Source organism: Rattus norvegicus, chromosome 10, assembly GCF_021556685.1.
Source record: "Rattus norvegicus strain SHRSP/BbbUtx chromosome 10, alternate assembly SHRSP_T2T, whole genome shotgun sequence".
Lineage (NCBI taxonomy): Eukaryota > Metazoa > Chordata > Mammalia > Rodentia > Muridae > Rattus > Rattus norvegicus.
In genome coordinates, this window is record NC_141543.1 from 112271901 (window position 1) to 112289194 (window position 17294).

General features: G+C 50.0%; 2 protein-coding genes across 10 annotated transcripts; both read right to left on the reverse strand.

The window, feature by feature from the left end:
* Positions 1–3830: 3830 nt before the first annotated feature.
* Positions 3831–13550, reverse strand: Pycr1 (pyrroline-5-carboxylate reductase 1). Of its 8 annotated transcripts, none has more exons than XM_087571032.1 (11): positions 13494–13550; positions 12446–12547; positions 8520–8653; positions 7917–8046; positions 7637–7707; positions 6845–7024; positions 6419–6640; positions 6218–6310; positions 5898–6061; positions 4842–4911; positions 3831–4307 (listed from the first exon to the last, which is right to left on the reverse strand). In XM_087571032.1, exons 3-11 carry the CDS (start codon positions 8532–8534, stop codon positions 4101–4103), a joined length of 1152 nt encoding a protein of 383 aa, XP_087427158.1. In that variant the 5' UTR covers positions 8535–8653; positions 12446–12547; positions 13494–13550; the 3' UTR covers positions 3831–4100.
* Positions 11099–13572, reverse strand: Myadml2 (myeloid-associated differentiation marker-like 2). 2 transcript variants are annotated; one of them, XM_087572603.1, is made up of 2 exons: positions 12446–13550; positions 11099–11563 (listed from the first exon to the last, which is right to left on the reverse strand). In XM_087572603.1, the coding sequence occupies exon 1, from the start codon at positions 13425–13427 to the stop codon at positions 12504–12506; it is 924 nt and encodes a 307-aa protein (XP_087428729.1). In that variant the 5' UTR covers positions 13428–13550; the 3' UTR covers positions 11099–11563; positions 12446–12503. The 2 variants fall into 2 exon arrangements, with proteins under 2 accessions (XP_087428729.1, NP_001121657.1); NM_001128185.1 differs by lacking the exon at positions 11099–11563 and having other exon boundaries at positions 11935–13572.
* Between the last annotated feature and the right edge of the window lie 3722 nt (positions 13573–17294).

Sequence of the window (17294 nt, forward strand, 5' to 3'; positions counted from 1 at the left end):
CAGCCCTCAGATCAGAATGTAGAACTCTAAGCTCATCTCTAACACCATGTGTGCCCTCATGCTGCCATGCCTCTCTCCATGAAAATAATGGACTAAACCTTGGAAAAGTGTAAGCCAGCCCCAATGAGATGTTTTCCTTTAGAAGAGTTGCTGAGGTCATCGTGCCTCTTCATAGCAATAAAAAACCCTCACTGAAACATGCCCTCTGGGTTTCTGTTACTTATTTTCATCCTCCCTTTGTTCTTTTCCACATTGTGAGATGGGGTCTTCGTCTGTTGGCTGGCATGAGCTCAGCAGCAGTCCTCCTGTTCAGCCTCCCAAATGCTGAAACTGCAGCCGTGAGCTCCCACACTCTCCATGTTATTTTTTTTTATTGCGCAGACCAGCTGCAAAGTCTCGCCGTCAAGAGTAACTGGGACTTGCTGGGCATGTTAGCACATGCCTTTAATCCCTGTCCTCAGGAGACAGAGGCAGGTGGGTCTCCGAGTTCAAGACCAACATGGTCTACAAAGCCAGTTCCAGGACAACCAGGGCTACACAGAGAAATCCTGTCTCAAGAAAACAAAAAGGGAGGGGGTAAAAACTGGGACTCCAGACGTGCATCGTGATTGACAAGCCCTCAACCTATCCCTCACCCCCCCAGTGTTAGGGATCTAGCCCAGGGTATTACACATGTTAGGGAAATGATCAGTCACTGGACCACCACAGCCCAACCTCAACACACACACACACACCAGCAGACATTAGGTCAGAGGCCTGGTACATCTGTGTGTTCTGAATCTTGATCACTTGGTCCTGGTCCAAGGGAGGACCCCTGAGCCACTTTTCTGCACACTGCTAAGAGGGACCGGAAGGGTGAGTATAGCATTGGGCTATGGAGACAGCACCCACTGGGGTGACCTGGCAGGACATTCAGATTCACATCAGGACTGGTCCCTTCGCATGCTCTTCCTTGTCCCTGTCACCTTGCCCGAGTATCATCGGGAAGCACCAGCTGTGGGTAACGGGGTGGGGGGGTTGCTGGGGGGGCTGCCAAAGGGTAGGTAGCAGTTGCTAGGCAGATTCCCACTGATGTCCCCAACCCCTGTAGTGACAGTTTTGGAGTTTCGGCTTCTTTGAAAAACCACAGAAATACTACAGGAATGTGTTTTCATTTTAATCCCAAGTGTGGGATATGGGGCTGCTTGAGATGGTTTTGCCTCATGCTCTAGAAGGGTGTGGTTTTGCCACTACAGATAGTTTCTGTAATTGTGTGATGTTTGGAATTCTGGGGGCTTTTCGCAGAGTATATAAATGCTAGGACCCCTGAGAAGTGGGTTGTTGGTTGGTCTCGGTTTGTTAAGTAGTTGTACGCAAAGAAGAAACAAGAAGGAAGGGGGGTTGGGGATTTAGCTCAGTGGTAGAGCGCTTGCCTAGGAAGCGCAAGGCCCTGGGTTCGGTCCCCAGCTCCGAAAAAAAGAACCAAAAAAAAAAAAAAAGAAACAAGAAGGAATTAGATATCCTGATGGCAAAGATCATCAAAGTTGCCCCAAGGAACTCAACACCCCTCATCAGCAGGAAATAGTCTAACAATGATGTCATTCCCTTTCTGACCACTGACTTTATTCAGGGATCTCTTTCCTTTCCTCTTTCTCTTTTTTTCCTCTGTTACCTAGTGTTAGGGGTTGAAGGGGTGGAGAAGGAAGAAAAGCTCACGGGGTAAGCTTCACCTGCCTTACATCCTGGTCCTCACAGCATCGAATGTGGCTTTCATTCACACATTAGAGAGAGAATTTGTGAGTCTTTTTTTTTTCCCTAAGGTTTTCCACTTTCGGGGAGTCTCGCTCCCCGTTCCTTGCTCAGCACTCATAGGAACCTAGTCTTGGGACAAAGCTTGTGAGTGCACACATCCAGGGCTACGAGGGGCTAGAAGAAACGATCAGAAGATGGGACTGCCCTGGAGATGATAGGGCAGTGGTATGGAACTGCCTCCTTGTGGTAGAGAGCCCTGGGCTCTGGGGTTAACACTGAAGCTGGTGTTAGATGTCTTCCTGGGTCGTTCCAGGTGACTCGGGCTCCAGAGTCTTCCTTAGGATAGATCAGGTCCTGTGCCTATAGAGCAGGCTAATGTGCTTATATTCACAGAAGGGGTGCTAAAGGAGCGTAGAGTCCATACTGAAACAAGCCCCCGGAGCATGTGTGGATCATTTATGTGCCTCACCATATAAATCTTAACTACTCAAGAGCCCTCTACTGACTGTCCAGACAGGCTTGGGATGCTTGTCCCCGGGAACAGTGAAGAAGAGAGGAGCTGGATCTCAGAGAACATAGAGGCTTCCTAGGTTCATAGGTCTTGCAAAACAAGGCTCTTTTTGCTGAGTGACACTTCAAGAAGTCTCCCAGGAACCCATCTGCCACATGGCATCTGTACCACCAGCTCTTGGGCAGTGACTCAAAAGTCCTGGTCCCCATGACTCTAGCACCGTTTCTTAGCATGGATGGATTCTGTCTTCTGACCCTTGTAACAATCTCAGCCACCCTTGGTTCTGAACTGCTCAGGGGAAGCTGGGAATCGAGGAGTAAGATCCTGCTGCTTCCTCAGCGAAGAGGAAGACCTCTTTTCTCTGACCTGTTCTCCGGTGCACAGGAAGACTTCTGCACATTCAACTAAATCACGGACTCCCTGAAGCTTGTGTGCTGGCTGGTCATGCAACGTCAGTTTGACTCACACACGAGAGCTATCTGAACAGAAGGAACCTTGATGGAGAAAATACCTCCATAAGATGCAGTTGTAAGGGGCTGGAGAGATGGCTCAGTGGTTAAGAGCACTGACTGCTCTTCCAGAGGTCCTGAGTTCAATTCCCAGCACCTACATGGTGGCTCACAACTGTCTGTAACTCCCAATATCTGACACCTTCACACATACATGCACATAAAACACCAATGCATATAGAATAAAAGTAAATAAATTCTAAGAAAAACAAAAACAGAAAGGGGGAGGGGTTAGGGGGATGTTGGCCCGGAAACTGGGAAAGGGAATAACAACCGAAATGTAAAACCAGGTAGTGGTGCATACCTTTAATCCCAGTGCTCAGGAGGCAGAGGCAGATGGATCTCTGTGAGTTCAAAGCCAGCCTGGTATACAGAGCAAATTTCAGAATAGCTGGGGCACACAGAAACCTTGTTTCAAAAACAACCACAAAAGCAACAACAAAAATTAACACACAGGGGTTAGAGAGATGGCTCAGTGGTTAAGAGCACTGGCTGCTTTTACAGGTGACCTGAGTTCAAATTCCAGCAACCATTTTGTGGTTCACAACCATCTGTAATGAGATCTGATGCCCTCTTCTGGTGTGTCTGAAGATACATAAAGTGTACTTATATATAATAAAATAAATAAATAAATCTTTAAATAAAAAAAAAAATAACAGTCAGGGTGGTAGTGGCACATGCTTTTTCCTCCTTTCTTTTTTTCCGAGACAGGATTTCCCTGTATCATGGCCCTTGAGTCTGTCTCTCTGGAAAATTCCAACACTTTCCTCAAAACGTTTCCTCCTCACCAGGAACTTGGCCTTGCACAGACTACATCAGCCAGCAGCTACAGGGATAGGTACTGAAGAGGTTGGTGCCCCTCACCACCTCTGTGTGCAAGGCCTGCCTACGGTGACAGCCTTCAGGCAGGTCGACTATGACACAGGCACTGAGGCTCTGTAGCCCTCTGTTCTCTGGGGGACCTTCAGCCTGGCTGCAGCCAGCTTTGTGGTTCCCGTGTTGCTGGCTCCTCCCCCAGTATCACAGTCCCTTGTACAGTCAGGCCTCTCTCTGTAGGTAACAAGTAGGTAAATTGGAGCTTTGGGGGATTTTTTTTTTTTTTTAATTATTCAACTGAAAGTACAGGAAGAGAAGTAACAGCATTTGTTGAGTCGAGGAACATGCAGGAGTTTCGTCGGCTACCTGAGAAGTTCTTTTCCCAAATGCCTAGTGGGATTATTGGTAAAGCATTAAGTCCCTAGAAGGAGGGAGGTACAGATTGTCTGGGACTAGCTGGCTGTCACAGAAAGGAACCCTGTGAGTGGATCACAGGAAGGGACCGTGGCTAAGCCAGCTAGCTGACCCCAAAACTAGGGAGGATAAAGACCCCCACAGGCCTGAGCTCCAGGGGAAGCTGAAGAGGTGGCGGACTGAGCACCCACCCTGTTTCCAGCTGGCACTTGAGTATCAATGGAGGTCCCTAGTTGTAAGTGATGTTCCCTTCCCAGCTGACCTGGCTGTGGGCAAGGGCCTGCTGTAGGGATATTCTGTGTTGTCTGAGAGCACCAGGACAGAAGCTTCAAGCAAGAAGAGAAGAAAGAGAAGAACAGAATCACTCAGGTGTTGTGCACTTACAGGAGTTGAAATCAGAGTATGCCCTGAGCCTGTAAGTTCGAGTCGTGTCTGGGCAGCATCAAGCCACTATCTTAGAAGAAAAAAGGCCTGGCATGCATGCTAACCCTCAACCATAATCCCAGCACTTGGGAGACTAGAGTGGGGGGGTGAAGAGTTCAGAGCTAACCTGGACTACACTGCAAAACCCTGCTTTTAAGGAAGGGAAAGGAAGGGAAAGGAAGGGGAAGAGGAAGGAGAAGGGGAGGGAGGGGGAGAGGGAGGGGGAGAGGAGGGAAGGGGGAGGGAAAGAAAAGGAAAGGAAAGGAAGGAGAGGGGGAGGGGGAGGGGGAGGGAAAGGGTGGGGGGAGGAAAGGAAGTAGGGAACAGGAGGAAGGTTGGCAGACAAGTCATTCCTTGTCAGCTGGGACCAGATTTCAGGACATCGGCTTAACATGGCCAGAAGACAGAGAGACCCCAGCAGAGGAGTCTAGCTTCACCTTGTCCAGTACAGTCTTCTTTATGGCAGCAGGGGAGACGGTTTCCTGATCAGCCATGGTCTGCAGCTCCCTAGAAAAGCAAGGAGACACTGAGTCTGAGCTCTTCTACCTCCCAGAACCCACAGTTCCAGTAGCAGCTTTGGGGGGAAGTCAATGCTGGCACCTACAACCCCCTCTGCCAGCCACACTCTCCCCCCATACCCCACCTGTACAGCTGCACAGCCACTTCTCACACCACTCAGGGTCAGGGTCACCCTGGCTACAACTTGTGGCAGGATTCTGCTTCTGTTTTCTCTATGGGCCTAGGCGGCCCCATGCCCAAGCTTCACAGACTTGCACTCAGACCTCTCTAGGTATTTGTCCTTAGTGGGCGGCCACTGGTAAGAAAGGCTGGTGGTAAGATGGAGAGATGGCTCAGCGGTTAAGAGCACTGACTGCTGCTCCAGAGGTCCTGAGTTCAAATCCCAGCAACCACATGGTGGCTCACAGCCATCTGTAATGAGATCTGATGCCCTTTTCTGGTGTGTCTGGACTGCTACTTATATATAATAAATAAATCTTAAATAAAGAAAAGGCTGTTGGTTTACTCCATAGACATGAAAAGACAGTGATTTCCAACCTTGGGTCTGCTTTACAACAACGAAGGGACCCTGGACATGTTTTATTCACCAGGCTGTCTTGCTGCTAACAACCTGTCAGCTTAGCTAATTTGTTTAACCTGGGAAAGGCCATGAAGAAGGTGCTGGGCCAGGCCCCCATAAACTGCCCAGTCACCCTTCTAGCTGGCTCTCTGGCTATGATGTTGAAACTGAATGAGGGCTGTATTGTGGGACCAGAAGGGGTCTATGGACACATGTAGATACACTTCTCACAGGACAATGAAAAAGAGCTAGAGACTTTGCATGTTGTGACCCAGAAACCTTGGGTTTCCTGCCGAGGGCCAGGACAGGGTTCAGTTGTATCTGCTAAGTTAATTACCTGCCCTGAAGCCTTCGTAAGCCAGGACTCTGCCGTACAGGCCTGGGTGGCTGAGAAATGAATGACAGTAGAACCTACCGTGTGCGGATACAGGAGGCTTCCACAGCATTGATAAGCAGGGAACGAAAGCCCCCACTCTCCAGCACATGCAAGGCATGGATGGTGGCCCCACCAGGAGAGCAGACATTGTCCTTGAGCTGGCCCGGATGTTGTTCTGAATCTAGTAGCATCTTGGCTGCCCCCTATGATAAGAAAGAGGAACTGATGGCTGTAGGGCACCTAGCCATCACTAGAGAATATAGTCCTCAGCCACCCAAACACCTGCTGACTCCCCTCTCAAGTATCCCCAGTTTGGGTTTAGCAAGGAACAGCTCCCACCAGCATCTCAAAGCACTGACCAGGAGGGCCTGGGCCCCAAGGCGGACTGCCAGACGTCTTGGAAGCCCCATTTTCACACCACCATCAGCCAGAGCATCCAGGGCTGTGAAAGCCTGTGGGGAGATTGCATCCTCAGCCTCCTCTCTAGGACCGAGAGCAGGGTGCAGCAGAGGTCCTGGGAACTGCCCACATCCCTGACCGCCCATCGCTCCAGTGCTCACATAGGCAGGGCCGCTGCCACTGAGCCCCGTGACGGCATCGATCAGATCTTCTTCCACCTCTGTGCAGAAGCCCACGCTGCCCATGAGCTGCTCCACAAGCTTGCCATCTTCCACCTGAGCGTGAGTACCCGTGGCGTACACAGTAACCCCCTCCCGTACCACGACCGGGGTGTTAGTCATGCATCGGATGACTTTGGGAGCAGGTTGGAACGCTGTCAGTTTCTGGAAGAGAAGAGAAACCAGCTCTATCGCTCCAATGGTGGCTGTCCTCATCCCAGGCATGGGAGTGAGCATGTCCTGAGTTCTTGCTGTAGGCTGGGCTGCTACACCCTGGTGCACGGGTAGAGAAGCCGGACGTCAAGAGCAGAGCTCCTGACCACATGCTGCACCCCCTTCGCAGCACTAAAGGTGGGACGGGACACCCACCTTTTCAATGGAGTTGATGGTGACACCTGCCGCACAGGACACTACAATGTGCCTGTCCTCAATGTTAGCACCAATTTCATCCAGGATGAAGGGGATGATGTGGGGCTTCACAGCCAGGAAGAGCACATCGCTGTGGCACACCGTCTCCTTGTTGTGGGGTGTCAGGTTCACCCCTATCTTCTGCAGGAGCGCAAGGAGACCCAGCTTGCCTCATGGGCTGAGAGCCCCATGAGTAGAGGGGCCCAGAGGCTGCTGGGTGAAATGGGAAAGGCACTATGCCCTGGAATGTGTCCCCTTTGAAGTAGAAAAGGGACATCACAGACTTCTAAACCACAGCCCGGCCCATCCCACCTCAGGCTGCCATGGCTGCAGTCTCTGCAGCTGTCTGCCTTCCAGATGTGGGTGGTGGTCTCAAGCTGGGAGCCTCTCCCCCCTCCTCCGCCCCAACACCCTTAGCCTGAAAATTCTGGCTGAGTCATGAGTCATAACAAACAAACTGTACTTATCATCCATCACCCTAGCCAACTGTCTGATCTCTGGGTTGCCTGGCTGTCTGGAAGGCTCTATAACCCCCATATAGGTAACCCCAGACTAACACCCTCTCGTACCAGCTGTATTCACAACAGGGTAGGGGAGCAGCATCTGGAGGTTCCCTCTGGCAGGTTTGCTTCTCCTACTGGAGTGGGGGGCTGCATACCTGGCCCTCACAAGGTGAGGTGTGCTGCACACCTAACACTAGACCCTAACGCTAAAAAGGTTCAGGCTTTCTATCTGCTTTCGCCTGGCACCTACCCGGAGGGCAGAGACTGTGGCTTGGTCCATGTCTGGGGAGCTGGCCATTATCTTGTGAGCAGCCAGAACACCTGTAGGGGACAGAATTCCTCCCTCAAAGCTAGTTCTAGCCTCTCTGCCCCACACTGCTACGATGATGAAGGAGACGGCAGAAACACCCTTCACCTCCTTTAGGGAAGCAACCCCAAACATATGGAAGCTGCCATTTCCCAAAGGACTGAGACCACTAACACAGACACTCCAGGACAGCACCCTCCCCAGCACCAGAGGAATCTACTACCTGCAGCTGTGAAGCCCTTGGCTAGGGCAAAGGCTAGCTGCCCTGCCCCGATGAAGCCTACGCTCATGTCTGGAGTTCCAGGACCCACAACCTTCACAGCTGACGTCCGGCTCTGTAGGGCAGCAGAGAACTGTACGGACAGGATGGAAGGCGAGACGTCGGGTGGGTGGTAACAGGTCTGGCCGCTCCTGGCAGCCAGGTGCTCCCCAACCCCCATCCCAGCCTGCCTAATTTCTATGTTGCTCCTCGGCTGGCTGGAAAGTTGTCCCACGTACACCGACACCACGTACCACCACCACCCACCGCCCAGAGCCAGGATGCCTGCCTGGTCTGCAGGTGAAGGTTCTGAGCCCTCTGCAAAAGGCTCAGGGAGCCGTAAGGAAAGCTACCGATTGTAGGGGAGGGTCGGGAATCCAGAGAACCCTCAACATCCAAGTCCCCAGTCTGTCCTCAGCTTATTTCCCACAAGCCCCATCCCCTAAGCCTTCATTCCAGGGGTCCCATCCCTGGAGCCCCAAGTCCCGCTACCCACAGCGTGGCTACTCTGGCGCACACCTACGACAGTCCAGCCCTCTGCATTCGCCACGCGGCACCCGTGCCTACCGGCCTCGCCCCCATTCCACTTCAGCCAATGAGCTGTGCGGCCTTTGAGAGCTAGCCAATCCAGAGCTGCAGCTGGAGCCTTGTACATTGCATCATACACAGGACCGGGACAGACGCTCCTCCCTGCTCCCTCCCTGAAGTGAGCAGTAGTTGGGAATACAGATCAGTACCCACAAAAGCCACGAGCCCCATTCTCTATCTGTTGTTTTATTGCAAGTGTTTCTTTGAAAGCTAGGCGTCTTCTGCAGCCAGAGGCCCATTACTTCCCGGACCGCTTCTATCCTACAATACCCCAGCTCTCCAACCACAGGGTTTGGGGATAGTGTGCTTTGGGCATCTGCAACCTCTAGAGGTGTTCAGGGCCCATCTGCTCGTCTTGGAGCTTCAGAGCAGTCTTTTTTTTTTTTTTTTCCGGAGCTGGGGACCGAACCCAGGGCCTTGTGCTTCCTAGGCAAGCGCTCTACCACTGAGCTAAATCCCCAACCCCCAGAGCAGTCTTAGTTACCCCAGACTCTGCTAAAGTACACATGATTCCAGCGCCCATCCCCCCACCCTCCATCACACCCCACTCCAGACACCCTTAGAGGTGGTTTGATTTTTTTTTTTTTCTGGTTTGTTTGTCTCTTTAGATAACGACAAGTTGCTTTAGAAAAGTAATTTTAAAATCACTAGGATGTTTCCAGCCTGCAAGATTTGGAGAAGGGATCTCCATCCCTCCTTCTTGGCCACAGTGACCACCACCCAAAGTAGGAGGCTGCCTACTTTGGTGTTCTCTGTGTGGATGGCCAATTCCTTACTCAACCTCTAAAAGGAAGAGCTGGATAACGTGTGCGCCAAGTTGACAGCTTAAACCTAGGCACGAAACCTAGAAGTTCAGTTTCTCAAATTGTACTCTCTACTTCAGATACTTTCCAGGATTGGAGAGAACGCTCAGAGCCCAAGAGCACCTTACTCTTTTTTTTTTTTTTCCTTTTCCTTTTTTTTTTTTTTTTGGAGCTGGGGACCACACCCAGGACCTTGTGCTTGCTAGGCAAGAACTCTACCACTGAGCTAAATCCCCACCCCCTGAGCACCTTACTCTTGCAGAGGACCTGGATTCTGTCCCCAGCATCACATGGCAGCTAACACTATCCCAGAATTCCTTTCTAAGGAATCTCACACTTCCTCTGAACTCCTCGGTCACCACGTATGCAAAGAGCATACATACGTGCAGACAAAACAGCTACACACATAAAATAGACTTTGTTTTAGGCCTGTGCTTTTCTCCAAGTGAGAATAACCAACTGTCCTAAAACCAAAGAAAGACAGTTCTGTCCTCTAGGGAGGCTCAGAAAACATCTCCCATTTTCCTCTTGAGTCTTAGCCCTCTCCTCCTCTGCCTTCTTTTTTTTCTTTTTCTTTTTCTTTTTTTTTCTTTTTCTTTTTTTTTTTCGGAGCTGGGGACCGAACCCAGGGCCTTGTGTTTGCTAGGCAAGCGCTCTACCACTGAGCTAAATCCCCAACCCCCTCTGCTTTCTTTAGGACGTCTGAAATTTAGGTTGGATGTGATGCTGGGGGCAGAAAGCCACTGAACAGTGAGAACACTGGGGATTTAGAGAAACGCTATATTTCAGGGTTTTGGCTAGTCAAAGAATAAAAGGGATGCCCCCCCCAAAAAGTCAAAACTTGGTGAGGTATCACACACCTGTGATCCCACTGCTACGGAAGTTGAAACTAGAGGATGTCCAGTGGGAGGCCGTTTTGGACTACACCCTGTCTCAAGGTGGAATAAAAAAAAAAGGAGAAACAAAAGAGAAGGCAGCTGTTGTGGCTTCGTGACTATCTGAGTTGGTTCTCCTGAACCCATGTAAGGTAGAAGAAAGCAACCAAGTGCACAGCGTGATCTTCTGGCCTGCACACATGTGCTCTGGTGTCCCCATCACACCTACATCATACATGTGTAATACTAACAGATAAGTCAAGAGAGGCAATTGGGTCCCTCTCTAGGCAGAGTGAACATGGCTGACATCATCCCTGACATCCTGATCTTCTGATGCATAACACTTCTATCACCTAGGAAACCTGCAGACTCAGGAGCTGCCTACGCCTGCCCATCCCAGTGAAAGACGCCGGTCCTAACTCAATTTGTTGGCTGACCCAGGGTGCCCTCTCCAGCTGGCCAGCAAGGGCCACACAGTACCACACAAGGCCAGGTTCAGAGCCTAAAGTCTAAATGTTCTCAGTTCTGCTGACAAGAGAGTGCAGCAGCCCCTCTGCCTGTGGTCTGGGCCCTGATGACCACAGTATGGGGCTTTGGGTGCCTCTAGGAAAGGAGAGAATGAGTCAACATTGACCTTCTTTCTTTGCATTTGGCCTTCTGAGCCTCCCTATCCTGTCCCTTTTCCAGAAGGTTCTGACAAGGTCCAGCCTTGGATGTATTCCAGGACTCAAAGTAACCCAAAGGACAAATCCTCCCTCACATGATTTGGTTTCAGCCTTCTGTGAGAGGGCAGCTTAAGTGGTGCAATCTGCCATAGGCCCTGAAGAGAAATGACTCCAGTGAGCCTTGTGTGGGTAGCCAGGGAAGGTAGCAGGCCAGGTGAAAACAAACATCCACCTTTTATTTTCCGCTGAGGGACAGTTGGTTGATGGGTCAAAGGGCTCCTTAGGATTAGTCCAGTCTGGGCCGTTGCATAGGAGAAGCTGGCTTGAGACTGAAGAATACCCGTGCTAGCACATCCTGGTGTTCAGGAGCAGCCGGCTAACTAGATGTTTGAATGGAGGCCCACTGACCAGGTTCCACGAACCAGTGGCTGCCCCAAGATGGCTCTTCACTCCACCAAGCCAGTCAGAACCCGTGGTAGACACCACGGAAGCTTCTGGTTGTGGTCTGTGTTGGGTGTCTGGACAGATACTCCATTGCTGTCATGAGATCATCTTTTTTTCATAGTGATTCTGGTGCTGACCTTTGACATCAGGCACAAGTCTTTTCTCTGTTTCAGATGGCTGTGGCCATTGGGATACGCTTAGACGCAGGTGAGACCCATCCTACTTGCCAGCTTTCTCTACAAGAGATCACAACCATCCCCAAAGAGACTCTCTGTGGATTCAGTCAAGGAGGAAGCTCTGGCTCCAACATTCCTTCCAATGACCTGGCTCTGGTGCTCTTGGTTTGCTTTTCACCCATTTCAACCTCAGGATGTTGCCCAATTTCCTTTCTTTTTTTCTTTTTTTTTTTAAGGGAGAGTATTAAAGACATATTTATTTATTTTATGTATGGAGTACACTGTAGCTTCAGACACACCAGAAGAGGGCATCAGATCTCATTACAGATGGTTGTGAGCCACCATGTGGTTGCTGGGAATTGAACTCAGGACCTCTGGAAGAGCAGTCAGTGCTTTTAACCGCTGAGCCATCTCTCCAGCCCCTCTTTTTCTTTTTTTTTAAAGATTTATTTATTTATTATATATAAGTACACTGTAGCTCTCTTCAGACACACCAGAGGAGGGTATCGGATCCCCATTACAGATGGTTGTGAGCCACCATGTGGTTGCTGGAATTTGAACTCAGGACTTCTGGAAGAGTAGTCGGGTGCTCTTAACCACTGAGCCATCTCTCCAGCCCAAGTTGGCCGATTTCTAATTTACATTATCCCAGCTAAATGCTATCTCAAGACGCTGACACCGGCCCGCCTCTGAAGTCCATTTAGCTTTAATGTTCCCATCTGCAAAATGGATTATAACCGTATCTGCTCCAGAAAGTCCCCATTTGGTATGGTGACTAGCACCAAGCCCAGCAAAGGCCAGGAGACTGAGAAACAGGGAGACAGGAAGACTGAGAGTCTTTAGCCACACTCTTCCTTGCTCAGGACCTCCTGCCCCTCCATCCGAGAGCAGAATCGTCTGAGCCCCCCGACCTCCCTCTTCCTTCCCTATGTCTTAGTTCACCTTGGTCAGCTGTAGGTGCTCTCAGCCAGAGAGAGGAGATGGGCCATCGCTGGCCAGGCTACAGGGTGGGCACGAAGCGGATCCTCTGGGAGTAAGCGAGGTCTACGATGTAAAGGAGCAGGTTGACGTAGGTGAAAATAGCTACCACCAACTGGCTGTCCCAGGGGCAGCTGCCTCGGGGGCAGTCCGAGGGCCGCCCTGGCTCCCCGTACTTGGGGTCGAAACAGAAGACTGGCCAAATGACTGCGGCACTGAGGTATAGGAGCACAGCCAGGAAGGTATACACTACCACTAGGCGGTCAAACGGGCACCCCAGGCCCCCTGTGTGTCCCATCACACTTAGGACCACCACAGCCACTGTGGCCATGAAGCACAGGCTGTAGACAGCCACACACCACTGCGTGGCCACGTAGCGCCCGTAGCGACTCTCGTGGACAAGTGCTCCAAAGATGATGCAAGCCACAAAGGCCTGGACGATCTTAAGCAGCCCGGACACTGTAGCCATATAGCTGGCTACCTGACCTGGCCGGGCCCGAGTCAGGGCAACTTCAGCAGCATAGGCCAGAAAGAGGAGTCCTGCGAAGACGCTGGCTGCCAGGCGGAAGTTTCGGACCATACATCCGGCAGGCTCAGGTGGGCACTCCAGTCGGGTGAAGTACAGAGGGTAGATGACAGCGGCTGTGGCACACAGCAGGGTCGCCAACATGGCGAAGGCTGCTGTGAAGTTGCCCCAGGAAAGGCGCAGGCAGCTGTGGAGCCTTGTGAACTCACAGGCTACCACCAGGACCGAGAAGGCAAAACAGAAGCCCCAAGCAGCCATGCAGAAAGTGCCCTGCACGCCCCCAAAACCACCTCGGTGAGCAACCAAACTGAAAGTGGTACAGCCAAAGGCCAGTTGCAGCATTCGGGCTGTACCCACTGGTGAGGTCACAGCGCCTAAGTGCAGGTATGCACCCCCCGGGGGCTCCATGGTGCTGCCCATCAGGCTCTCTACTTCCCAGCCTCACCCTGTGCCCAGCTACCCTGGGGGTCTGCCCAGCTGAGAGACCTCTATCTTCCGCGGCAACAGCAGGTGCTGGCAGTCTGCAATGGCAGTGTTAACAGTGACATTGCAGCAGAACAGCTTCTCCGCTGCCTGTGTTGGGAGCCCTCCCCCCCAGCGCTATAAATAAACAGACTGATCAGAGCCCCGGAATAGCAGCCTGCATGCTATTTCCCATTCTGAGGGACATCTGACTCCTGCATCCCACAAAGAGCCCCTGTCAGGACTACAAGTTAGCCTCTGGATACTAGACGCCCACCTCCTGCCTCTGACGCACCTGCATCTGTCAGTCCGATCAGTAAATTGTGGGGGAGGGGCTGGGCGAGAACAGAGAGCAGGGGCTTGCCCTCTGGGGATCACCGCTGAGGCTTTGAGCAACCTCTGGGTTTAGTATGTTAGGGGAAGGGTACAGGGAGGTGGAGAAACAGCGGGGAAGGGGGGAGCCGGGACGGGGGCGGTGGCGGGGGTGGGGGTAGGTCTACGAAAGGCATATGAGACTTTATTGTTTTGTAATCCTGTGTCACCTGCTCTGGCTCAATCCTTCTTCCTTCTTTTCTTTTAGCAGAACAAAAATAGGTTTATTAAGGAAAAAAAATTAAGAAAGAATTTCCAAGAGTAGGAGGGCGCTCCAAAGAAGAAATGCCGCATCAACTCTGACTTTATTGTTTTTTCTTTAATTAATTAATATTAGTTAATTTTGGAGACAGGGTCTCACACAGCCCAGGCTAACTGCAAACTCAACAAATAGTTGGGAATGACCTTGAATTTTCTTTTATTTAAAAAAAAAAACTGGGTGGTGGTGGCATGGCAGCACATGCCTTTAATCCCAGCACTTGGGAAGCAGAGGCAGGTGGATCTCTCTCTGAGTTCCAGGCCAGCCTGGTCTACAGAGTGAGTTCCAGGACAGCCAGGGGTACACAGAGAAACCCTGTCTCAAAAAAAAGAAAGAAAGAAAAAGAAAAAAATTAATCGATTAATTAATTAAATTAAAATTAAGTCACTTATTTATTTTTATTTTATCTTATGTGAATGAATGTCTTGTATGTGCATCTTTTGTGAGCCTCTGGATGGTTGTAAACATCATGTCAGTTGTGGGTGTAAATTTCTGCAAGAACAGCAAATGCCCTTGACCATTGAGCCATCTCTCCAGCTCCTGAACTTTCTTTTCTAAGATCTATTTATTTTACCTATATAAATGTTTTGCCTATATGTATGTATGCGCACCGTGTGCATCAACAGTGCCCATGGATTCCCTGGAACTAGAGTTATGGATGGTTGTGAACTACTCACCATGTGGGTGATGGAGTGGGACCCATCACCTACTGGACATTAAATAATTTCTTCTTCTTCTTCTTCTTCTTCTTCTTCTTCTTCTTCTTCTTCTTCTTCTTCTTCTTCTTCTTCTTCTTCTTCTCCTTCTTCCTCCTCTTCTTCCTCCTCCTCTTCCTCTTCTTCCTCCTCTTCCTCCTCCTCCTTTTCTTCCTCTTTCTCCTCTTCCTCTTTCTCCTCCTCTTCCTCCTCCTCCTTTTCTTCCTCTTCCTCCTCTTCTTCTTCCTCCTCCTCTTCCTCTTCCTCCTCCTCTTCCTCCTCCTCCTTTTCTTCCTCTTTCTCCTCTTCCTCTTTCTCCTCCTCTTCCTCCTCCTCCTTTTCTTCCTCTTTCTACTCTTCCTCTTCCTCCTTCTCTTCCTCCTCCTCCTTTTCTTCCTCTTCCTCCTCTTTCTCTTTCTCCTCCTTCTCTTCCTCCTCCTCCTGTTCTTATTCCTCTTCTTCCTCTTCCTCTTCCTCTCCTCCTTCTTCCCCTCTTCCTCCTCTTCCTTTTCCTCCTCCTCCTCTTTTTCTTCTTCAGCAGAATTGTTGATACTTTGTGGTTTGCTCTCATAACTAATAAATTCTGCTAATATGTCCACAGGCATCTCCTGAGCACATGGCTATTCCCCTAGAGAATCCACTCAAAAATTTCTGGACCAAGTAGGAAAGATCTCTGAACAGTTAAGATATCACTTGCTCTCAAAGAAGCCTGGGGTTTGATTCCCAGCACCCATATGGCTGTTCACAACTTTCTGTAACTCCATCCCTAGGGGATCCAATCCATTTTCTGGTACCAGACATGAACATGGTGCAAAGACATAACTGTAGGCAAAACATCCACCCACATAAAATACAAAAGGAATTCAGGACAATCACTTGAAATGCACTGGTACTCAAGTTCCCAATTTATCCCCAAGGTATACTGTGTGGCTTTCTTTTAGACTTTTTTTTTAAAAAGATTTATTTATTTTATGTATGGGCACACTGTAACTGTCTTCAGACACACCAGAAGAGGGCATCGGACCCCATTACAAATGGTTGTGAGCCACCATGTAGTTGCTGGGAATTGAACTCAGGTCTTCTGAAGAGCAGTCAGTGCTCTTAACTGCTGAGCCATCTCTCCAGCCCACTGTGTACCTTTCTAAGCCTGTCTGTCCACATCTGATCAGGAATTAGATTTTGCACATGACTGTCATGCATGGCTCTCTGTGTTTTATCCAGGAATGGGCCTACTTTGAGACTGTGGTTAGGCATCCACCAGAGAAGATTCCTCAGACGTGGGTTCAAGCCAATAGAAAGTCTTTTTTAGCTGTCTGGCTACTACACTGGGTGTTCAGGATCCTTTGTAGTCCCAAGACTTTCTCAGGGTGAGCTTTTAGCACAAAATCCATGTCCTGGATTGACAGACTTCAGTTAAAAAGAACAGTTAGGCAGATGTGGAACTACAGAAGCGGAAAGGCAAGGTTGGTCCATTTAGAGACCTTCCCAGGACTATGGGGTTCAATGGATTAGGCCTCTGTTTTAGTTTTGGCAGGTGGTGCTGAGTTTTACAACCTCCAAGCCAAGGACTCCTGACAGACTGTACTCCAGTGTGTGCCACAGGACTTGAGTCTAAACTAAAAGCTTTTTGCAGGAGGATCAAGGAAGGAACAACTATTTCTGACCGCATGTCTCGCTCATATGGAAGTCAGTCATAAAGACGTATGGGTGTCTTTTTTTTTTTTTTTTTTTGGTACTTTTTTTCAGAGCTGGGGACCAAACCCAGGGCCTTGCGCTTCCTAGGCAAGCGCTCTACCGCTGAGTTAAATCCCCAACCCCATGGGTGTCTTATTTATGTATCCTCTTCACTGTCTTCCCAAGAATCTTTACACCATGGGCACTGCTCATGGGCAGTGTACTCTGCAAATGGAGACCTACTGGGTCATCAGATCCAAGACAGTGTTGATGAGATTCTCTAAACACACCGTGGGTTACTGAGATGCCTTGTTCGCCTGGGTCTTGAGGCCTGTCTTTTATTTATTTATTTTTTTTATTATTTTAAAAGTTGCATATATGGGATCTATCAGAGCATCTTAAAGGCTGGGTCCCAGCTACCCCAACAATGGCTGTCTACCAATGTAAGCTCCACGTCAGGGCTGGATAGTCAGGCTGGTCTTCAGTATACACCAGGATCTTGAAGAAATAGTTTCCAAGCCTACTTGACGGTGAAGAGCGAGAGAGTGGGTGGAAGAGAGCAAGCAAGCTTCCTTCTTCCATGTCCTTTATCAGGGGTGGCCCAGATTAAAGGTGGAGCTTCCCATCTCAGAAGATCTGGATTAAAAGTAGGTCTTCGGGGTTGGGGATTTAGCTCAGTGGTAGAGCGCTTGCCTAGCAAGCACAAGGCCCTGGGTTCGGTCCCCAGCTCCGAAAAGAAGGAAAAAAAAAGAGAAAAAAAGTAGGTCTTCCCACTTCAAATGAATTTAAATAAGAAAAACATCCTTGGGCTGGAGAGATGGCTCA